Here is a 24279-nt window from a genome sequence, read left to right as displayed (position 1 = left end):
TATTTCTTGTAATTGCGTGCCTATTTCCTGGCTATCACGCACAACAAACGTAAGCGAGGTAGGCAACAAGAAGAATATTCCCCCCCCCCAAAAAAAATAAATAAATAAAAATGAGCATCATTGATGAGTAGGCCTCCTTAAGGAGCATTATACTCTATTGGACTCTGATCTGTTTTAATCTATTTAAGGCTTCTCTGCTTTCCCCTCTCCTCTCCTTCCACTGCGTGTGAGAAAACATTTTTGAAAGGTTGGAAAAATATATATTTAAAAAAAGGTAGGCTGCGTTATGGATGAGACAGAGGGAGTTAGCGATGTCGACATGACAGGATAGAGAAATGATTGATTCTTGGGAGATATTTGAAATTGTCGGCGTCAAAAAGGACTCAATTAGGCTACTGGTGTCAAAACCAGATGCCATTTGAGGAATCTGCAGTGTGTGTGGGCGCGCGCAAGAGGCTATGTGTGCCATGCGATTGAATAAGTGAGTGTGTTTGAGTGAGCGAGTGTGTGTTCATAAGTTTGTGTTTTTGTGGTGTGTGTGAGTATGGGGGTAAGGGAGAGATTTAAGTGTGTTTGTTTACGCATGCAGGTTTGACAAGTCAAGCTCCCTTTCAGCTTCCTAGGATGTTTTGGCCACGTGCCTTTTTATAACACCGGGAATGACTGTACTTTGTTAAAAGGCAGGTACTTATTCAACCAAGCCCGATAATCATTGTTTTGTAACACACTGAGTTATGAAACAACCTTCATCTATGGACGTTCATAACATTTTGAAGACTTAAGAAATAGCTGCTGTAGACTCAGTTTAAAACAGTGTTATACAAAACATTAACCTGTTTCAAATGGACGTGTTTATCTTCGTAGCTTAAACACGCAAGCCCTCTGTGACATGCTTGCGTGTAAAAAGGGGCTATACAAATACATTGGATTTGATAGCATGCCTGAACATCCGCTTTGCATGTCAACCAAGTCAAGTTTACAAATCAACGTGTCGATGTTCCCTCCCAAACCAACTGAACTCTGATGCACTTGGAGCAGGAAACACTACACGTGAGTCGCATCTCTTTACATAATATAAAAAATGTTCTACCGTCCAATTGTTTTACTTTTAAAATTCAATTAAAGTGACTTGTTTTACTGCAAGTAGGGTATAATCAACACCATTTGGAACAATATATAGGCTATATATCAATTTTAATGAAATTAAACAAATAAATATTTCTACTCACTCTAATGAATTTGACAGTAGGCTGATTAAACCATGTTCTTGTGTGTGGCTAAGCTTGGCTACTTTACAGCGAAATATCCTACAAAAAAGCAATATGCTTTAAGCCCCACGAAAATAAGGAGTTTCAAATCTGCAAGGATCTAGTTTTTCTTGGACAGAAGCCTTTTATCAACTCGCTTCTATGATGCCACCCAGTGAACAGGCGACGCATTACATGTTTGAACTCAAATGCTGTGCCGTTCATTTGAAAATCGGAGAAACCGGGAGAACCGGTACCGGAACAGCGTTGTCACAACTGTCTCAGTCCGCCCCTGGTCATTATGTAACGGTTAGTGCGTGCCTATGTGTGGGTGAAATTGACAGTGATAAATCAACCAGCTCTTAAGCGAACACACGCTGAGAAATGCATCACGTTTATCAAAAGCACGCACAAAATGTTAAAGGGATTTTTCTGGTAGGCTAGTTATTTATTATTTAGAAGACTTATACAACGGTACAAAACATGAACGGCCAAAGTGAATGACGACAAAGTGTTCGTGACAGTTTGTAGGCCTACAGACCTAACAACAAAACACGGAGTTTAACTCACCCTTCAGCTACAACAGAAAACAATGTCCCCTACGAGTGGTGTCAAATCCAAATCACCCTCCACAGACACAAGACTGAGGACGTTAATGAACAGAAAAATCACTTTAGGCCTATAGCCTAGTAGCCTATTGGGCGCTCGTGACAAACAGGAGATTAACGGAAGTTATTACACAGGATGCAAACGTTGAACAACGAAAACCATCATATCACAAATAGTACATAAACGATTTCAACACTGTATGGACCGTGGCTCAAACACAATGCAGGATAAATACATTCCTGGATATTTTGTATCCATATCAACAACTATATTTAACATCTGATTGCAGATCCTCTAAGAAGTTGGAAGCACACATTGAAGCCAACGAGGCACGGATTTCAGATGTATTGATTCTAAGCTAAAGTGTGGAGGGAGGAGAAAAAAATACTAAACTGTGAATCATTTCCTTAAAGCTGAAAATAGCGCTGACATTTTTAAATCAAGCAATTGCTCCAACTGAGCCATTTTCAGGACGAGTTTAACAAAATGTCAACATTCACATTTAAGAGTGAGGATGACCCATGGAGAAACTTGAGATTTACCGTCAAATCTACCAGGTAACCTAATATGAACCCCGGTTTCAGGTCAACAGTCCCACCTTGACACCTGCACTGAGCCGATCTCTGTCCTGCCAGTACAACATCCTCAGCGCCTCATTTTCAACACAAAAAGATCACTACAGGAGGCAGACCTCATGAAGCTATAGACATGGCATGGGATCTTGTATAAGATTACCATTTAATATTTCAGATAGCTGAGAAACATTATACACTTACAAAACAGTAGCCAACAGTTTAGGTTTCCTGCCATCTGAAAAATATACATAATTATATGTACAAGTTAAAACATGTTTACAAAATAATTGTATCAATTTGTATAATATCAATAATTGACTTATGTTCCCCAACACACTTGGACACCTGTCAAAGTCACTTTGTATTCATCTTGTTCATTTGGACATGCTTGTTCTAGCAGCGTACGCCAAACAAGGACGATGTTTTCGACGAACCCTGTTGTAGGATATGCCTTGTTACCTCTCTATAAAGTTGATATTACTGGAATGCTATCGGGTAAGGTTCCTTTTAGCCGAATTTTAACAAGTTGCTCAAACACTAAACTTATACCACACAAGAATTGGTACAAGAAAATATACCATATACCAAATCTACTGTATCGTTAAGGCTTGTGCAATTGCGTGAGCCTCCGCCTTACATTATGCGGCTAAAATAAGGACATCAATCCAACAAAACATTTTATATTACAAACTCAAATCCTACAACTTTGGACTTCTGTAATGATTTTGCAGAGCCGTTGTCCATGTAACCACATTAGTGCGATGTCTCCGCTTTACATTTGATAATAGCCTTTTGATTGAGCGAGGCCAGAGTTTAGCGTTAGTCTTTTCCTATTCAATATAACTTTTTAACAGTAAGTCGCACCGCCTTTCCCCACTCTCAGTTCCAAGTCCATCGTCCTGGACTCGACACTTAAAAGTGCTTTCATTCTAAAGATTAATAAACTGACTTCCCAACCATGGATCAAACACAGTTCAAAAATAAAAAACAAAAAGCACCATTAAAATGTTAAATTACAATTAAGTCCAGTAGGACGTAGGTACAGTCATATACCTACACAGAGTAGGCTGTTGTTTGGAGATACAAAGTGCATTGTTGATTAGAAGCCCCTCCTATGACACACACCAGCCCCATCACAGAGGGTCCAGGTATGGAGCCTGGATGCATGATCCTCATGTTCAGTCACGAGCACCTTGCAGGACAGACGGAAAAAAAGTGCCTTTCTTAAAATGAAACATTCCTCGGTACCAGCCCCCTATCCCAGCTGTGCCATCGGAGCTGAACATGGGTGATGGGTGGAGCTGAACATGGGTGAAGGGTGGAGCTGGGCATGGGTGAAGGGTGGAGCTGGGCATGGGTGAAGGGTGGAGCTGGGCATGGGTGATGGGTGGAGCTGGGCATGGGTGAAGGGTGGAGCTGGGCATGGGTGAAGGGTGGAGCTGGGCATGGGTGATGGGTGGAGCTGAACATGGGTGATGGGTGGAGCTGGGCATGGGTGATGGGTGGAGCTGAACATGGGTGAAGGGTGGAGCTGGGCATGGGTGATGGGTGGAGCTTTCCTGACCCCCCGCTAGCCTCCCTGACCCCCCGCTAGCCTCCATGACCCCTCGCTAGCCTCCCTGACCTCCGCTAGGCCCAGCGGCCGCTGGAGACGAAGTTTCTGCTGAAAGAGAAGCTGGCGTCGGAGCTCTTCTGCTTGCCCCAGGCCCCAAACGGGACTACGATGATGGTGCTGTTGTCCTCTGAGCCATACTGCAGTGCCTGGACCAGGGGACAGGGACAACATTACCATTAACATCATCATCATCTCAAACATTTCACACTGTACACATGCAACAGACGTCACTAAGTCACGGCTGATCTTGCCAAACCTGAGCTCAAACTTGGCACCTCTGACTCTGCAAGCGCGACCATTACCAGTTACACACCACTACCAGTTACACCCCACTACCAGTTACACCCCACTACCAGTTACACCCCACTACCAGTTACACCCCACTACCAGTTACACCCCACTACCAACTACACCACTACCAATTACACACCACTACCAGCTACACCCCACTACCAGCTACACACCACTACCAGTTACACCCCTACCAGCTACACCCCACTACCAGTTACACCACTACCAGTTATACCACTACCAGTTACACCCCACTAACAGCTACACCCCTACCAGCTACACCCCTACCAGCTACACCCCTACCAGCTACACCCCTACCAGCTACACCCCACTACCAGCTACACCACTACCAGCTACACCACTACCAGCTACACCACTACCAGCTACACCACTACCAGTTACACCCCACTACCAGCTACACCACTACCAATTATACACCACTACCAATTACACACCACTACCAATTACACACCACTACCAGCTACACACCACTACCAGCTACACCCCACTACCAGTTACACCCCACTACCAGTTACACCCCACTACCAGTTACACCCCACTACCAGTTACACCCCACTACCAGTTACACCCCACTACCAGTTACACCCCACTACCAGTTACACCCCACTACCAGTTACACCCCACTACCAGTTACACACCACTACCAGTTACACCCCACTACCAATTACACACCACTACCAATTACACACCACTACCAATTACACACCACTACCAGTTACACCCCACTACCAGTTACACCCCACTACCAGTTACACCCCACTACCAGTTACACCCCACTACCAGCTACACCCCACTACCAGCTACACCCCACTACCAGTTACACCCCACTACCAGTTACACCCCACTACCAGTTACACCCCACTACCAGCTACACCACTACCAGCTACACCACTACCAGTTACACTCCACTACCAGCTACACCACTACCAATTACACACCACTACCAGTTACACCACTACCAGTTACACCCCACTACCAGTTACACCCCACTACCAGTTACACCCCACTACCAGTTACACCCCACTACCAGTTACACCCCACTACCAGTTACACCCCACTACCAGTTACACCCCACTACCAGTTACACCCCACTACCAGCTACACCACTACCAATTACACCCCACTACCAGCTACACCACTACCAGTTACACCCCACTACCAGCTAAACCACTACCAATTACACCCCACTACCAGTTACACCCCTACCAGTTACACCCCACTACCAGCTAAACCACTACCAGCTAGCAATTCACTGGCTCGGGTGTTATGCTGTTATGCTTCGCAGAATGCCCTAGATCAAATACGTCAAGAGGAAGTGACCCGACAGGAACTGCCATACCTGGTCTGATATCCTCTGGGCAGCCTCCTTGGGGTCGTGGCACTGGTTGATGACATCACAGATCTCCTGACTGTTCATGATGAAGTTAATGCCATCGGTGGTCAGCGCCAGGAACGAGTCGTGAACATGGTTCAGCTGATAAGAGGAGGAGAGGGAGGAGGAGGAGAGGGAGGAGGAGGAGAGGGAGGAGGAGGAGGAGGGAGGAAGAGGAGAGGGAGGAGGAGGAGAGGGAGAGGGAGGAGGAGAGGGAGGAGGAGGAGAGGGAGAGGGAGGAGGAGAGGGAGGAGGAAGAGGAGAGGGAGGAGGAAGAGGAGAGGGAGGAGGAAGAGGAGAGGGAGGAGGAAGAGGAGAGGGAGGAGAGGGAGGAGGAAGAGGAGAGGGAGGAGGAAGAGGAGAGGGAGGAGGAAGAGGAGAGGGAGGAGGAAGAGGAGAGGGAGGAGGAAGAGGAGAGGGAGGAGGAGGAGGAAGAGAGGGAGGAGGAAGAGGAGAGGGAGGAGGAAGAGGAGAGGGAGGAGGAAGAGGAGAGGGAGGAGGAAGAGGAGAGGGAGGAGGAAGAGGAGAGGGAGGAGGAAGAGGAGAGGGAGGAGGAAGAGGAGAGGGAGGAGGAGATGGAGAAAGAGAAGAAAATCAGGATGGCGTTGAAATGGAATAAAACTGTGGTATAAATACAGAAGTGTGAAGACGTTTAAACAGAGGAGGGAAATGTTGAAGCACATTCTGCAGCAGGCTGTCACATGACTCAGGCCCAGACACAGAGTGACATGATTCCAGCTAACACGACCCCAACACGACCTCAACACAACCCCTCACCGTGGTCCTCCTGGTGTCAGGCTCAGCGATCACTCCGGTGGTCTTGAGGTCGAAGTCTCCGATGCTGCGCGTCATGGCGAGCCGGCCGTTAACGTGGGGCTGGCCCAGGCTGTTCCAGGTGACGAAGCCTCCACTCTGCCTGATCCTGAGGAGGAGAGGGGGGTGGAGGAGAGGGGGGTGGAGGAGGAGAGGGGGGGTGGAGGAGAGAGGGGGGGTGGAGGAGAGAGGGGGGGTGGAGGAGAGAGGGGGGGTGGAGGAGAGGGGGTGGAGGAGAGAGGGGGGGTGGAGGAGAGAGGGGGGGTGGAGGAGAGGGGGTGGAGGAGGAGAGGGGGGGTGGAGGAGAGGGGGGGTGGAGGAGGAGAGGGGGGGTGGAGGAGGCGAGGGGGGGTGGAGGAGGCGAGGGGGGGTGGAGGGGGAGGCGAGGGGGTGGAGGAGGAGAGGGGGGTGGAGGAGGAGAGGGGGGTGGAGGAGGAGAGGGGGGTGGAGGAGGAGAGGGGGGTGGAGGAGGAGAGGGGGTGGAGGAGGAGGGTTAGTGTTATAGCAGATAAGACACAAAGTAGGGCAGGGCGATATATCGAATATTAGCAATAATATCGCAATCATTTTGAAGATTTTTTTTTTATTTTTATGCTCTTTGTGTTGCTTGTGTTTTAAGATCACCAACTGTCTCCTCTGTGTTCACACACAAACTCACTGTTTGTTCCATGTGAGGTCCATTTTGCACTACACATTTTGTACTTTGTAACAATAGCTGTTCTATTGTTTTTTTTTGTTTTTTTTTTATATATATCGCCCAGCCCTAACACAAAGTCTATAAAAAGGGCTAAGCGGCCAACATGCAGTTGTAAGAGCACGTCAGCACACCACAGGGCCCATACCTGTCCTTCTCCTCCTTCCTCTCAGGGGTGTGGTCCAGGGTGAGCTTCAGGGCTTTGCCCTTGCGGCAGAGCATGGCCCTGCTGTCTCCCACGCTGGCCACCACCAGCTCAATACCGTCCCGTAGCAACGCCACCGTCGCCGTGGAGCCCGCTGACAGAGTTGGCGCTGCAACACCGAGAGAGAGAGAGAGATTGTTGGACTGGCGCCCTGGAGACGACAGGAAACGCAGACCAGAAACTGTGCTGGCTGGTGGCACACTCACAGAAACTACTGTCACTACTATGGAATAATCACACAAAACACTCGCTTTTACACGCATACTCAAAATTGGCTTCACAGTCAAGCACACAGTCTAATCATCAAACTAGTGAGGAGATAAGTTACATGCAAGCCAGGCTGTTGTGGAGAAGTTGGGGGTGGACAGAAAAAAGATTGTGAGAGCCACAGTAAACTTTGAGCCTGAAGACCATCTTTGACATCTGGGGTCTTCAGACAGAAAAATGATCGTTCGTAGGCTCAGGTCCAGAATGACCTGGTCTGTATTTGAGTTTACAGGGTCTTGGTGTCATTGAAAGGCCCACTTCATTCTTCAATGTTGAAACCAAACTCAGCATTTCCTCATCAGTACAATATATCACTGGGTTGGCAGTTATCAGGAAACCTTTCAAGAAACTTTCTCAGCAAACTGCAACTAGCTAATGGATATTTCCACAAAACAGCTACCTCACATCTCTCTAGTGCATGTATAAATATACAGTACCTAGGGTATGAAGGTATTCAGATTATCGGGCATGACATATGAAGCAGTAGGACATAAAAGTTGTTTAGCAACAATTTGAGGGGGAAAAAGGAATGGGGAAAAGAGAAACTGACAGTTAGAGAAAGAGGGAGAAACTGACAGTGAGAGAAAGAGGGAGAAACTGACAGTTAGAGAAAGAGGGAGAAGCTGACAGTTAGAGAAAGAGGGAGAAACTGACAGTGAGAGAAAGAGGGAGAAACTGACAGTGAGAGAAAGGAGGAGAGTGAAAGAGTAAAACGAGGAACCTTCCAGAAATCCAGACTAGGGTTAGGACTCCGCCGGACTCTCTTCTAATCTAGCCACCTCTCTCCTTCCACAAAGGGGCCGGAGGTTGTGTGTCCAGCGCAAGGCTGGGTCTGTTGCTGCCATGGACAATACACACACACACACACATACATACATACATACATACATAGGGGCAATTCACAGTGTGACCGATATGCAGCCACACGATAACATGACATCTGCTGAACGACGTGTTAGCCAGCTAGCCTCACCTAGTGTACACTCTGGGGTCGACAAAACAGTTTCTGCACAGAAACTCAGGGACATTTCCAGAGGGATCATGTGACAGATGGTCATTTAAGAGAATAATCAAAGAACCTGAGTGTTCATAACGTGTTAATACTGTGCTTGGGCGCATGCTACCTGTTCTCTGCTTTACTACTTATAAAGCCTGGAGACCCAAGATCAACTTTCAGAGGGCAAAAACTCTCCGTCACTTTCATTCAGTTCAATTTGCAATCAGTTCATAACTCCCAATATCCTAGTCTAGCTGCATTCCACATCCTAGTTTAAACACCACAAGCTAAGCAGAGTTCATACGGAGCCACCCCTGTGTGCGAGCAGGACTTACCGTCAGGGGAGAAGTGGAGGTGTCGAGCCAGGGCTTTGTCCAGCTCCAGGAAGGCTGTGGTTAAAACCACCTCCAGGTCAGCCTCCTCAGCCACAAGATCTCTGGAAGTGAACACATCAGTCACCATCCATCCAATACACATCTAGGATGAATCACATCTAGGATGAATCACATCTAGGATGAATCACATCTAGGATGAATCACATCTAGGATGAATCTCCCAGGAAACCTTTCATGCTGAACCTCAGTCAACAACACAAGCCCCGGAACCACCAGAACTGAACCAGTACAGGTCACTGTACTGGTACAGTACAAGACCACCACCGCCCTGCCTGCAGCAACCAGCCTGCAGGTCATACACCACCAGTACCCACACATCCCAGAACTCACCACATTAGACTACAAGTCCCAGACGCTCCCTACCCCCAGTAAGGACTACAAGTCCCAGACGCTCCCTACCCCCAGTAAGGACTACAGGAGGCTTACTTGATGTACTTCTCCATGTACTTGTCGCAGAAGTCGGCCGCCTGTGGCCCGCCGTGGCCGTCAAACACGGCGAAGTACAGGATGTTGTTGGTCACCTGCGACACCTGGAAGCGATCCTCGTTCTCCCGGCGCTGGCCAATCAGCGAGCAACAGCCCACCTTGGACAGGCTGACCTTGGGGATGGGCTTCCCATAGCGGATGCTGGGAGGGAGCAGGATGGGCTCGTCGATGCGGTTGTCCCAGATCCCGAAGGAATCCCAGGTGGTGGGCCGGCCGCTGCTGTCGGGGTCGAAGCGCGTGTTGCTGGGCCGCGGGGAGGAGGGAGCGTGGAGGGGGCGGAGGAGAGGGGGGTCCTGCGTGTGGAGGGGCAGGGCCAGCTGGAGCAGGCCTCGGAGTGCCCCCTGGGGGCCACGCCTAGCCAGGTGGGCCAGGCCGGCCGCAGACATGCCGACCCGGCGGAGCAGAGGAGGACAGTCAGCTGTGACCCACTACAGAGAGAGGGGAGGCCTGTTCACACTGGGCTCGTTTGTGAATGTGTCTTGAGCTCAGGTAAGCTGCAGCAACTTTAAACTGGAGAGAGAGAGAGAGAGAGAGAGAGAGAGAGAGAGAGAGAGAGAGAGAGAGAGAGAGAGAGAGAGAGAGAGAGAGAGAGAGAGAGAGAGAGAGAGAGAGAGAGAGAGAGAGAGAGAGAGAGAGAGAGAGAGAGAGAGAGAGAGAGAGAGAGAGAGAGAGAGAGAGAGAGAGAGAGAGAGAGAGAGAGAGAGAGAGAGAGAGAGAGAGAGAGAGAGAGAGAGAGAGAGAGAGAGAGAGAGAGAGAGAGAGAGAGAGAGAGAGAGAGAGAGAGAGAGAGAGAGAGAGAGAGAGAGAGAGAGAAGGAGGGAATGTGTATGAGATTCTGTTTTAGTGCCGAGAAGGGCTGTTCTTGGAAATTGACGAGACCTTAGTCCAATGAGTCGTCCAGTGTTCAATATACAGGGAGAACGGACAGAACGGGTTAATTCAGTAGCTGTTCCAAGCACAGAGATATATTAACTTGGCGCAAAGTCCAGAACCTCTTTTGTAAATAAATGTTTGCCAGTTGTTTGGGACATGGGTACAACTACTTCAACAAATTACATCATGTTATAATATATCGGTATTACTAATCAACATCACAAGGTGACTTAGCTCCTGTGCAGTTTAGCTTCAAACAGGCAGAGTATGAACAGCTCACGTCACTGTTGATACATTTCCAGAAGCTTCGTATTGAGAGAACACGGCATAATTAGGCATGTGTGACATGTCTGTACTTAAATTAAATCCGACGTTGATATTTGCCCATTTCATCTATAATACACAAACGCAAGTAGACCGTGGATGACGTAACTCAACAAAATGAGTTTCGCCATTTCATTGACGCTTCTATTTATGCAAAGCTAGCTAGGCTAGCTAGCTACGTTTGACCCCGACCACGACATTTAACTGCGAATATACACACGCTGAAATACAAATAACAAAAGGTTATTTTGCCAAATCCCTTCTTGGAATTTGTTTGCCAGTTAGCTAGCTAGCTAGCTATCCCCCTTGTAAGCGGGAGCATAGTGTCCAGGAGCCATAACTAGCGACCTGCGTTGCTATCTGATTTCTAGATGACAACCGCGACGTTGGGATCGACATTTTGTAATCAAAAGATTCAATGCCTACCTGTAATACCCTTGCAACTGTAAATATTTACGCTTTCCGTGCAGAAATTGCTCTAACGTGTCCTTGCGTGTGTGGCCCTGTGGGGCGTGTTGGAGGTCTGTATTATGTCCTCTTGACCACGCCAATCAGCACTCTAGAAATGACTCCGCCTTCTTCAGGTCTGACAGCCAATCGCATTTCATAATAGAAAGCAATATCATTAATTTACTGAACGCTTGCTATAGTATTTTCGTCCACATGCATACATAATAGAAAACGTGAATTTAACTTGTGCCATTTGCTAAAATACACGTTTCGTTGTCTACTCTGTGCATTGTGATAAAGATTATTCATACTTGAATTAATCATTTAAGGACAGTGCGAGTAGGTTTTCTACTTTCAAATAGTTCATTTCAATTAATCTCGAACTTCTGGCATCTCCAGTTTATTTTAGTGTTCCAGTGTTCCAAAGTTTGTTGTCACACCCTACACCCACGTACGTGCACGCCCGCCACCCCCTTCAACACACGCGCACCCCTAGGACACGTGCACACACACACACACGCACAAAAAAGAAAGAAAACGAAACCGAGGTCAACAGACACCAAACTGCAAGTGATGCACGGGTCCTCCTAAAGAATTCTGTTTTTATTGAGAGAGACAGACTTGAGAAATGCGGTGTTGGGGAGACGGCTCTAGCGGGCAGTTTGGCCGGTCAGCGAGGAGTGTGTTCTCTCCCTCTGCAGGGCCCATCTCCGTGAAGACGAGACAGATTTCATGCGGGGAACAGCATACTCTGTTGCTCCTGGAAGATGGAACTGTTTTGTCATGTGGTCACAATTCAAAGGGGCAGCTTGGAAGACAGAAAGATCAGGATTCTAAATCACCTGGTGAGATATTTCTCAAAACTAAATATAAAGACGAGACAAAGTGTGATTACTTAAAAAGTATAGTTTCTTTGACAAATAAAGTGAAATGCTTGCTTTGACAGCTAACTGCGTATTAAGAAAACATTGAATTATACTAAAGTTATTACATTATCTTAAATATACACTATTGTATCAATGTAAAATTATTATGTAACTTGACGAAAAAAATACATGTTTTGGGAGTTAAGCTTAAGTTTCGTTTCATCCTGGAAAGCTGAGATAACGAGTTGCGACGTCATCATAACTCTGATGGATGGCTGACTATATTCTTTAAGAGTATTTACAGTAGTATGGGCTGTAAATGTGTCTTTATGTGTGTGTGTGTGTGTGTACGTGTATGTATGTGCGTGTCCATGTGTGTGTGTGGGCTGCAGGACGTGTGGAGGGTCTGGGTGGTGTGGTGAGTGTCGCGTGCGGGCGGGACCACAGCGTGGCGGTGCTGTCCTCAGGGTCGGTGCTCTCCTGGGGGGCTGGAGGAGCAGGACAGCTGGGAATCGATACCTCCACCCCCCCCTCAGCCCCCAGGCCCCGGTACTCACTGCTGCTCACCCCTCTCTGCTGCTCACCCCTCTCTGCTGCTCACCCTGCTGCTCACCCCTCTCTGCTGCTCACCCTGCTGCTCACCCTGCTGCTCACCCTGCTGCTCACCCCTCTCTGCTGCTCACCCTGCTGCTCACCCTGCTGCTCACCCCTCTCTGCTGCTCACCCTGCTGCTCACCCTGCTGCTCACCCCTCTCTGCTGCTCACCCTGCTGCTCACCCTGCTGCTCACCCCTCTTTGCTGCTCACCCCTCTCTGCTGCTCACCCCTCTCTGCTGCTCACCCCTCTCTGCTGCTCACCCTGCTGCTCACCCCTCTCTGCTGCTCACCCTGCTGCTCACCCTGCTGCTCACCCCTCTCTGCTGCTCACCCTGCTGCTCACCCTGCTGCTCACCCCTCTCTGCTGCTCACCCTGCTGCTCACCCTGCTGCTCACCCCTCTCTGCTGCTCACCCTGCTGCTCACCCTGCTGCTCACCCCTCTCTGCTGCTCACCCCTCTCTGCTGCTCACCCCTCTCTGCTGCTCACCCCTCTCTGCTGCTCACCCCTCTCTGCTGCTCACCCCTCTCTGCTGCTCACCCTGCTGCTCACCCCTCTCTGCTGCTCACCCTTACAATATGAACCCCAGGGGGGACTTGTGTGGGAAACATAAGATTCGCCTTCAGTATATCACCTTTATTACACACAGTCATTTCAACATCTATAATATGCAATGAAGGCTGATTATAGACACATAATAAGCGGTTTTTTTAAGTTAACGTAGTCTATGTGTTACAGCACAACTTTTGGTGTGTTCCCCCAAGAAAATACTCTTGAGAACATGTGAATGTAACTGTGCCCCTCAAAGTTGATATCAGATTTTCACCCCTGGTATGAAAGTTTATCTGATTTGTGATGACTCTCCTGTAGGCCAGTACCTTTTCCTGATAGAATCCAGGTGGTTCAGGTAGCCTGTGGTGCCGCCCATTCCCTGGCCCTGACGTCAGGTAGAAACCCACACAGATGACATCCTTTATGTTTGTCAGTAGCTGGACTGACTCATCAAATCACAAATTATAAATTATTGTAAATTACTATTATTATATAGTCAACGTGATCATTATTATTATTATTATTATGACCATACTTCTATTTCAAAAGCTTACTATGCACCTGTGCAGGTGGAGATGTGTATTCTTGGGGTCTGAACAGCCACGGCCAGCTGGGCCTGGGGAAGGGCGTGTCCCTGCAGCCCAACCCCACCCAGGTGCGCTCCCTGACAGGGGTGCCCATCACCCAGGTGGCAGCTGGAGGCACCCACACCCTGGTCCTTTCCCTCCCAGGCCTGGTCTACTGCTGTGGGGCTAACCGGGCGGGGCAGCTGGGCCTCAACAGGATGGACGATAAGGGTAAAGAACCCCCCCCAATGTAGCAGTTGAACATTAGAATGTTGACAAAATAACGACTGTATCCTCTGCCCCCCTCATGCTACTCCACTGGAGACCAGGCAGGGATCTACGTGTTACCTGTGTGTTTCCTGAAGGTTATGGTTGTGTTACTCTGTGTGTTTCCTGAAGGTTATGGTTGTGTTACTCTGTGTGTTTCCTGAAGGTTATGGTTGTGTTACTCTGTGTGTTTCCTGAAGGTTATGGTTGTGTTACTCTGTGTGTTTCCTGAGGGTTATGGTTGTGTTACTCTGTGTGTTTCCTGAAGGTTATGGTTGTGTTACTCTGTGTGTTTCCTGAAGGTTATGGTTGTGTTACTCTGTGTGTTTCCTGAGGGTTATGGTTGTGTTACTCTGTGTGTTTCCTGAAGGTTATGGTTGTGTTACTCTGTGTGTTTCCTGAGGGTTATGGTTGTGTTACTCTGTGTGTTTCCTGAAGGTTATGGTTGTGTTACTCTGTGTGTTTCCTGAGGGTTATGGATCTACATGTTACCTGTGTGTTACCTGAGGGGTTATAGATCTTTGCGTTACCTGTGTGTTACCTGAGGGTTATGGATCTACATGTTACCTGTGTGTTACCTGAGGGTTATGGATCTACATGTTACCTGTGTGTTACCTGAGGGTTATGGATCTACATGTTATCTGTGTGTTACCTGAGGGTTATGGATCTACATGTTACCTGTGTGTTACCTGAGGGTTATGGATCTACATGTTATCTGTGTGTTACCTGAGGGTTATGGATCTACATGTTACCTGTGTGTTACCTGAGGGTTATGGATCTACATGTTACCTGTGTGTTACCTGAGAGTTATGGATCTACATGTTACCTGTGTGTTACCTGAGGGTTATGGATCTACATGTTACCTGTGTGTTACCTGAGGGTTATGGATCTACATGTTATCTGTGTGTTACCTGAGGGTTATGGATCTACATGTTACCTGTGTGTTACCTGAGGGGTTATAGATCTACATGTTACCTGTGTGTTCTGGCAGGGCGCTTCAACGTGTGTGAGGTTCCTGCACTCAGATCTCTGGGGATTAGCTTCATCAGCTGTGGAGATGCCCACACAGTTGTCCTGACCAAGGTACCCTCACACACATACACACACACCTCCACCTAGGGCTGAGCAATTTAGGAAAATAAGCTAATTGCGATTATTTTGACTAATATTGCAATTGTGATTTAATATGTGATTATTATAGGATTTATTATTAATACATTTAGATGTATACTACTGATCTCCAGTCAACAACTTAACACACAAAATTCCAAAAAATTCTGGAAAACATAGATGAATATGGAGTTAGGCTTTGAAACATTTCGATCAGTGATCCTCTCGGGTGTTATTTGGCACACTGGTGTTCAGCATTTCAGCTCTGCATCGTACATGGCTTTGTGGATCAGGTTCTGTTGAGCCTGAGGCCATCGTACAGGTCAAGGTAAAGTGTAACATACAAAGTTGATCCTCCGTCTGCAAACTGCGTTACTCTCGCGTGTCACGTGACCAAAGTAAAATCGCAGCATTTGCGATTACAACATCTTGTTTTGTCACATTGCGATATTATTGCAAATGCAATTAATCATTCAGCCCCACCGTCACCCCACACGTTCACACTTCCGTCCTGACCCGGTTTGTTGCTTTGGAAAGAAGCATCGTATTCTGCAGAAACCAAGACAAAACAGTCTATACTGACAAATAATTCTTGTAGCCAATGATTTATGCATCTTCCCTTCACATGTCCACTTGTTTTTGGTCACGAGAACGGACAAGTTTTCAGCTTCGGAGAGGGGAGCAGAGGTCAGCTTGGTCACAACTCCACAGCCAATGAGCGGAGCCCTAGATTGGTTGAGGGCCTGGGGGGAGTGGCCTCGCAGATCACCTGTGGCAGGTGAGGTCAAACTGCATAGCTGTCATTCAAACTACCTAGCTGTCTTGACTCAGGAAGTGATTTTCTAATGTGGAATTTGATTTCAAAATCTGATGGGGTTTATTCTGTATAGTACCATGCTATTGTCAGTTGTGTACATAAATACTATCTCCCCGTATCAATGTGTTGATATGATGTAGGTATATTTAACCCTTCTTGTGTTTTCGTTCCTATGACCCTTCACAGCCACCATACCCTGGTGCTGGAGTCCTCAGGTAACCTCTGGGCCTTCGGTAGTGGGGTCAAAGGTCAGCTGGGGACAGGAAGTCCACAGGATAGCCTGCAGCCAATGGAAGTGCAGCTACTCAGGGTTCCAGGAGAGCCAACCACACCCACCAGTAAGGATTAGCAATGTAGCACCGAAGCTATGACACACAATATATTATATTGACTATATTACAAAAACCCACTATGTATTATATTAATTATATTGCATTAACACACAATATTTATAACTATATTACATTAATGGAATATTATCCATAATGGAAAATGGAGGACCAAAATACGCGTGAAGCACTATGTTCGAATGACCGACTTACTGTAAGATTTTGTATCGCTGCTTTACTCTATATCTGACAATGTGTATAATACGTACATTGTATTGTATTTGAGCAGGTATGACAATAACTGCTGGGTGGAATTCCAGCTTCGTTTACACAGCGGCAACAAGGGTAACATAACTAATGTACAATTCCAGACATCGTTTAAGGTATACAGGTTGCAAATTATGTTCATTAAATTGCATATTTAAAAGATATAAATGACTAAATGTAAATACAGCAGCGATTCCCAACCTGGGCAGCTGGGGTAGTACAAGAGGGCCGCCAAGCCAATGAAAACTATGAAAAATGTGATTGTTTCCAACTTTACCGGGAGTTCTACACCTGCTCTGCCCGTGGTAGTTAGGCATGCGTGGGGGGGGAGCCACCCCCCTGAAATGAGTCCCTGCAGGTTGGGATGTCTGCGCATGTTACCTCTCTTTACAATGTGTGCTTACTGTGGCGTTGATGGAGACTTTGTCTTTGATCGCTCTACTACAGTTTGCCGTGAAAGCGAACTGTTTAGTTCCAGTGTTGTTGTTAAACGTGTGACAAGCGCGAATTAACTGAACGGACGTGTTAGGCGGCCGCAAAATATTTGAGCTCTGCAAATTGGCGTCAATGTGGAAATGGTCGCAAATGGCTTGTGTAGAGTAATTGATTTGGTACATGATTTGTAATAAAAGATGTTTATGTTTTGGTCACATGATCATTGTAGGGTTCTGGGCCCAAGTGGACGGTTGGGCGGTTAGATGAGGACAAGTTGCAACAATGGCGGTCAATGCAAACTGGCAATAAACAGGCACAAGGGTATTTTAGTTGTCTTATCTCATATTTTAATATTATGTACAATATAAAATATAGCTGTTATCATACTGTGCTGTCGGATTTCATTTAGTTTTTTTGCAATATTTTTTACCCAACAGAGAGATATCTTTGATGTTTTCAACAAGTGCAAGTCTTGTTGCAAGTTTCACAAAACTCAAGTGAGCTAATGTTTTTATTTTAAATCAAGACCGATTTGAATCAATTACAAAATTTGTGTTAAGTATTCCTGTTGTGTTTTTTAACTGAATCTGTGGTGTATCTCTGGAAGCAGCCAGTCGAAGTCAGGGATGACTCTGACCGTGGACACAGATGCTGCGAACCAGGTTCTGGACCCGCTGCTGAATACCCCCTGGGTTAAACAATCAGTTAAGCGCAGCTTTCTTACAAAACACTAAATTAGAAGCAGGATTTGTATTATTGGTGTTTCTTGACTCTTGGCACCAAAACACTGTTAGAACTACATGCTCCTGGTCCTTGATCTTCTGCTGTAGTTTCCCAAGCACTTTTCACACATGGCTTTAGATTCATGCGCCTGCTAATGGAATAAGATGTCAGATGTTCCCTGCAGGTGGACCTGAGTCAGCTGGTGGGGGATCTTCTCCTCTCCAGCCCGGTGCTGAAGTCACCAGAGGTGTTCCTGCTGCTGCCTCTGTGCCCTCCGCTGCACCAGGACCAGAGCGTCCTCTCCCTGGTCATGCCCATGGCTGTGGCACTCTCTCTCCTCAACCACACAGCCATGCAGATGCTGAGTGAGTGACTGGACTCTCAAACATACCACATCCTAGTTAAGAGTGGGTCTAGTGGTTTAGTCAGTTTGGTGTTACATCAGAATCAACCGAAAATGACTTCAGGAGAGGAAATGAAGTCTAGAAATGGCCAGTATCTGAGCTTTAATTGAACACAAGTCATGGTGACATGGCAGAAAATTGTTATTTCAAACTGGACCAATGGACAAGTAGACAAATTGGGGGCCTCACCCCTCCAGTGATTGAAGGCATCTGGTCTCCAACATGACCATGGACTAAAGATTTACCAGTTTGTTACAACTAAACAACTGGATGTGTCCACCACTCATCATTCACCCTTTCTTTCAAGGCTTTTCACAAACCATAACTTACCACATGAAATGTTGTGTTATTGTTTAGAGAACTGGCTGGCCAAGATGTCTGCCAGTGTGCTGACCAAGCACATCCAACTGTGGAAACATGCCCTGGGCTTCCTGCTCCGCTGTGGCCTTCTGAACACCCACAACCCGGGGGTCAAGCTGGTGCTGCAGGCTCTCAAACACCTCTACAGGGTCAGTAGCTCAGCTGCAGGCTCTCAAACACCTCTACAGGGTCAGTAGCTCAGCTGCAGGCTCTCAAACACCTCTACAGGGTCAGTAGCTCAGCTGCAGGCTCTCAAACACCTCTACAGGGTCAGTAGCTCAGCTGCAGGCTCTCAAACACCTCTACAGGGTCAGTAGCTCAGCTGCAGGCTCTCAAACACCTCTACAGGGTCAGTAGCTCAGCTGCAGGCTCTCAAACACCTCTACAGGGTCAGTAGCTCAGCTGCAGGCTCTCAAACACCTCTACAGGGTCAGTAGCTCAGCTGCAGGCTCTCAAACACCTCTACAGGGTCAGTAGCTCAGCTGCAGGCTCTCAAACACCTCTACAGGGTCAGTAGCTCAGCTGCAGGCTCTCAAACACCTCTACAGGGTCAGTAGCTCAGCTGAAGGTAGTCTCAAACACCTCTACAGGGTCAGTAGCTCAGCTGCAGGCTCTCAAACACCTCTACAGGGTCAGTAGCTCAGCTGCCAGGACTCAAACACCTCTACAGGGTCAGTAGCTCAGCTGAAGGTAGTCTCAAACACCTCTACAGGGTCAGTAGCTCAGCTGCAGGCAGACAGGAATGCTCTATTGGATTTGATCAATTGGAGATGGGATTGAATAGTTTCCGGTAATTGTAAAATGCCTTAATCAATATTAATGATTCATGATAGTAAAACAATTATCTATTTTTGATGACATTCTTGTTGGTTTGAAGGCAAACAAAAGGGCAGCAAAATCGCAGAGAATTCCCATCAGCTTCTTCTATGTGGATGAGATAGCCAGTCACGTTCATCTGCCTACGGATGTTATGCTGTGGCATTCCCGTTCCACTGCAGAGGTAAGAAAATGATGTTTGAGGAGCAACTAAATATCTTCATTCTTTTTACTGTTTTTTTTAAAAGATTGAAATATTATTTTGGTGGATATTTTTCCATATAGGATGAGGATGAGAAAGCCATCTTCTGCTGCTATCCCTTCCTTCTGAATCTGCCGTGCAAAATATATATCTTTAAATACCACGCAGATATAAGACGGGTAAATAGACTCTTATATGTTTATTGTACGCACCTTCCTGACACAGTAAATTCCTTGTTTGTGTTAACTTACTTGGGGAATAAAGCTGTGTTCATAAAAACATTTGTGTTCATTAACTCCGAAACTAGTCCATAAATTCTCAACCTGTAAGACAACAGGCTTTATTTGGAAGCTCAGTTTGATGAATAAAACAAATCAATATTGAATTGTTGGTTTGAATTCAGATTGACCGACAAAATCTTTTTGTCACTGCAGGCGATACACCATTTCAGGTACCAGATGTTGGTAAATGAGTCTGCTCTTGCCCCAGTGTTCCAGCTGAAACTGAGGCGGCCATGTCTAGTGGAAGACACCTTCAGACAGCTAGCCGCCGCCGATCACTGCGCCTTCAGTCGAGAACTTCTCGTAACTTTTGTGTTTCAGTCTTTTACCGTCTGATATGGTCATTGTGTGTATTGTTAAGTGTGCTGAGGCCCTGCTGCAGGGGCCCTACTGCAGGGTTAGGGTTAGCTTCACGCTGTCCTCTCCCCCTTCACGCTGTCCTCTCCCCCTTCACGCTGTCCTCTCCCCCTTCACGCTGTCCTCTCCCCCTTCACGCTGTCCTCTCCCCCTTCATGCTGTCCTCTCCCCCTTCATGCTGTCCTCTCCCCCTTCACGCTGTCCTCTCCCCCTTCACGCTGTCCTCTCCCCCTTCACGCTGTCCTCTCCCCTTCACGCTGTCCTCTCCCCCTTCATGCTGTCCTCTCCCCCTTCATGCTGTCCTCTCCCCCTTCATGCTGTCCTCTCCCCCTTCACGCTGTCCTCTCCCCCTTCACGCTGTCCTCTCCCCCTTCACGCTGTCCTCTCCCCCTTCACGCTGTCCTCTCCCCCTTCACGCTGTCCTCTCCCCCTTCACGCTGTCCTCTCCCCCTTCACGCTGTCCTCTCCCTCTTCATGCTGTCCTCTCCCTTCATGCTGTCCTCTCCCTCTTCATGCTGTCCTCTCCCCCTTCATGCTGTCCTCCCCCTTCATGCTGTCCTCCCCCTTCATGCTGTCCTCCCCCTTCATGCTGTCCTCCCCCTTCATGCTGTCCTCCCCCTTCATGCTGTCCTCCCCCCTTCACGCTGTCCTCTCCCCTTCACGCTGTCCTCTCCCCCTTCACGCTGTCCTCTCCCCCTTCATGCTGTCCTCTCCCCCTTCACGCTGTCCTCCCCCCTTCATGCTGTCCTCCCCCTTCACGCTGTCCTCCCCCCTTCACGCTGTCCTCCCCCCTTCACGCTGTCCTCCCCCCTTCATACTGTCCTCTCCCTTCATGCTGTCCTCTCCCTCAGGTGCAGTTTGTGGATGACATGACGATCACACAGGTCAACAAGAGCGACTTCTTCCTCCACATCTTCAAGCTGATGCTGGAGTCTGAGATGTTTGTGTATAACGACAGACAGACTCTGCTGTGGTTCCCTTCCCAGGTACTTCGTAGGAAAAGATGATTTAGGGCCAGGATTGATGTTAATGATGGCAAGGCTTGATGTTTAATGCTCTTGCCTTTTATACATAGGTCAGTCTCAGGTGTTATGATGTTTAGCCCAAAACTTTGGTTGATGCAGATCAACGTGAGTGTAGTAATGTCCCTGGGTATAGCTTGGTGGTGGAGCGTTTGAGTGCAGATCATGATGTTGTAGTTTCCACCACACTTGCCTGGACTTGACTTTGACGTCCGCTGGATAAACACGTTCCAATCCAAGCCTTTCTGAAGACCACCATCCATCAGGGTTCAGACCTGCAGGGCTACAAACATGGTTTGGAAAGTGCTTAGTTAGCTAGGTGGATCCAGAACAGTCCCTCATCTTGAACCCTGCCTCTCCGTCTTCTGTCTGCACTTTCACCAACAGCCCACAGAGATGGAGAAGAACTAATTCCTGTTTGGGGTCCTGTGTGGGATGGCCTTGTACAACCACAACATTGTGCATCTGCCTTTCCCATTGGTCCTCTTCAAGAAGCTGGTGAACGTCACGCCCTCATTGGACGACATGATTGAGTTTGAGTCAATTGTGGGCAGGTACGTTTGTAGTGGTGGAAATCTGTTGATTGAGAATGTTCCTGGATAATGGATTGGTTGATTTTGATATAGAAAATACACATTTGTAAAGAGGTCAACTGTCTGTTCCTGTGTGTGTGTGTGTGAAGGAGCCTGCGTTACATCCTGCTGGACTACACCGATAATGACTTGGAGAACCTGGATATGACCTACTCAGTATGTACTTTGTAACTTGCTTAACTACATGCTCTTATGGTTCTTCCCTTTGGCACTTATTTTTGGGTTGTTCACAATGTGTGCTTCTTGTGTTGGCTACCCACAATGCTTTGGGGCTATCTTGTTGTTATTAACAGTGACCTATGCACTTTGTAAAGCTCTCTCTTGGAATTTGCTTCGGATAAAAGCGTCTGCTAAATGAATAAATGTACTTTATTATCCACCAACTAACGATCGATGAAATACCGATGATCACCAGTGTGAACACCCAATATGACCACTCTGGAATAGTTGGCCAGTAAAATATAATCTATTTTTAAATGATTACTTTCTTAACTTTAATACAGGTGCACTGGGGCAACAGACAAGCTGAACTTGACCCAAACCAGCCAGGGAAACTTGTCACAAGTTCCAACAAGTAAGTAAAGCTGTTTTGATACCTAGTCTCTCTTCACTCAATTAAATGCCGACTGCAGATAGATTTAAATACCTGACTTCCTGCTTATTTCCTGATTGCTCTGACTCTCTTACCTCTCATTGGATCCCTTGGCTTTCACTCCTTCTGTTTCCAGGAGAGAGTTTGTTGATGCCTTTGTCAACTACGCTTTCAACCAATCGGTGGAGCGGGTGTTTGAGGAGTTCAAGAGAGGTTTCTTCAAAGTGTGTGACAGAAAGGTGGTGGATCTGTTCCAGCCTGCAGAGCTGCAGGGGGTCATGGTGGGGAAAGAAGACTACGACTGGCCCGTACTGAGAGAGGTACCACTGTTTACAACCTTACAGGTCTGACACAGCACAGCTATTCCTGGATAGTAAACCTGGATCAAATACTATTTGCAAACAGAACACCGTATGTGATGTGCTGTAGCCTGAAATGCCAACCACATGAGACTCATCAAACTCAACTCAAATACTTTAAAACACAGTTAAATATTTTTTGCTAAACGTGTAGGGACTCTAATGTAAGAAAACATCAGTGAAATCAAACATAACCTGATGATGTATTTTACATATAGTGTATATACTATATCAGGGCCGGCCCAAGCCTTTATGGGGCCTTAAGCAAAATTGATTTGGGGGCCCCTCTGCGTCGCTAATCGTTGCCGATAAAAAAAAAAAGAATATATATATTTTTACATAATAAATGAAATGTGATTTCATGTGCTCTTGGGGGCCCTAAGCAGCCACTTAGTTCGCTTGTGCCTTGGGCCAGCCCTGTACTATATATACAGTTTATGAATGGAGTTGTGAAATCAAATGAGGGCAAATGATCGTGAATGTAAATAACATGAGGTTTATTTCCCTCCTGTCCAGAGCTGTGTGTATGAAGGAGAGTTCCACACCTCACACCCCAGCATCGTGGGGTTCTGGGAAGTGTTTGAGGAGCTGACGGCAGAGCAGAAGAAAGCCTTCCTCTGTAAGCAGACGTGGCGATAGCAGACGTGGCGACTGAGGGTTCTGATGCAGTCAGATGAAGGGATTTGGATTAAATTTGGTCTTTACTATGAAACCAAATGTCAATTTAGAAATTATATTTTGTATGTTTAAGCTTTTAATTAATTAATCAATTTCTCTAGTTTTTTTTAAACTAACTGACATTTGACCTCATCTGTCTCTTTGTGCCTTTCCCCTCCCTTCCTCTTCTCTCTCTCCCTCCCTCCTCCTCTCCCTCCCTCCTCCTCTCCTCTCCCCCCTCCCTCCTCTCCTCTCCCCCCCCCCTCCTCTCCCCTCTCAGTGTTTCTAACAGGCTGTGATCGCGTCCCCATCCTGGGTATGAACATTATTATTATGAGGGTGTCGCCTCTTCTCAATGCCAACGAACACCATTTCCCAGAATCCCTGACATGCCACTTCCTGTTGCTGCTGCCTATCTACCCATCCAACCAGATCCTCAAGGCCAGGCTGATCGAGGCTTTGAACCACAACAGAGGGTTCTGGAAGGAATGAGGCCTATATACATTCTGAATGGTGAAAATGCATGATTGCACTTACTATTGTAGTTCATTGTTGTTAGAGAGTGTGTTGGGACACGAAATCCACCTTTATTGTTACGTGCATTTGATTTATGAATACGAGTGGGGCTTATGAATGATCAGTTATGAAGTTGTATGTCTTATGAATAAACATTTATGTTGCTATCTTAACATGCATATCTACATTAACATTACACTCTATTTAATCTGATAACAAATAAAAAAAAACTGTTGAAATTACCCATACATCTTTTTAATCATTTTTTATAACCTACTCAATTTGTAGTTTTAAGTTTTTTGGTTTGTTAAAGTTCGTTTTTCAAACGTGTGTGTGTTTTATGGACTCTAATTGAATGT

The 24279-nt window shown here is 46.9% G+C and overlaps 1 protein-coding gene and 1 pseudogene across 2 annotated transcripts; one reads left to right on the top strand and one right to left on the bottom strand.

Moving 5' to 3' along the window:
* Positions 1–1674: 1674 nt before the first annotated feature.
* Positions 1675–11397, bottom strand: ppm1kb (protein phosphatase, Mg2+/Mn2+ dependent 1Kb). Its single transcript, XM_084686520.1, has 8 exons — positions 11211–11397; positions 9528–10097; positions 9042–9142; positions 7386–7551; positions 6508–6652; positions 5698–5832; positions 4056–4192; positions 1675–3623 (listed from the first exon to the last, which is right to left on the bottom strand). The coding sequence occupies exons 2-7, from the start codon at positions 9971–9973 to the stop codon at positions 4061–4063; spliced, it is 1125 nt and encodes a 374-aa protein (XP_084542646.1). The 5' UTR covers positions 9974–10097; positions 11211–11397; the 3' UTR covers positions 1675–3623; positions 4056–4060.
* A 372-nt stretch (positions 11398–11769) lies between these two features.
* On the top strand, positions 11770–24162 carry LOC146237101 (putative E3 ubiquitin-protein ligase HERC6; annotated as a pseudogene). The gene is made up of 23 exons (XR_014740890.1): positions 11770–12079; positions 12493–12649; positions 13566–13642; positions 13817–14044; positions 15072–15163; positions 15841–15968; positions 16194–16345; positions 16626–16681; positions 17268–17359; positions 17476–17535; positions 17646–17742; positions 17946–18126; positions 18523–18674; positions 19403–19525; positions 19627–19722; positions 19978–20127; positions 21033–21167; positions 21591–21757; positions 21886–21952; positions 22300–22370; positions 22525–22708; positions 23264–23366; positions 23685–24162. The product of XR_014740890.1 is annotated as a putative E3 ubiquitin-protein ligase HERC6 (transcript).
* Positions 24163–24279: the final 117 nt, after the last annotated feature.

Source organism: Hypomesus nipponensis, chromosome 22 (assembly GCF_054491055.1).
Source record: "Hypomesus nipponensis isolate SF chromosome 22, ASM5449105v1, whole genome shotgun sequence".
NCBI lineage: Eukaryota > Metazoa > Chordata > Actinopteri > Osmeriformes > Osmeridae > Hypomesus > Hypomesus nipponensis.
This window is presented reverse-complemented; position numbering and strand designations above follow the sequence as displayed.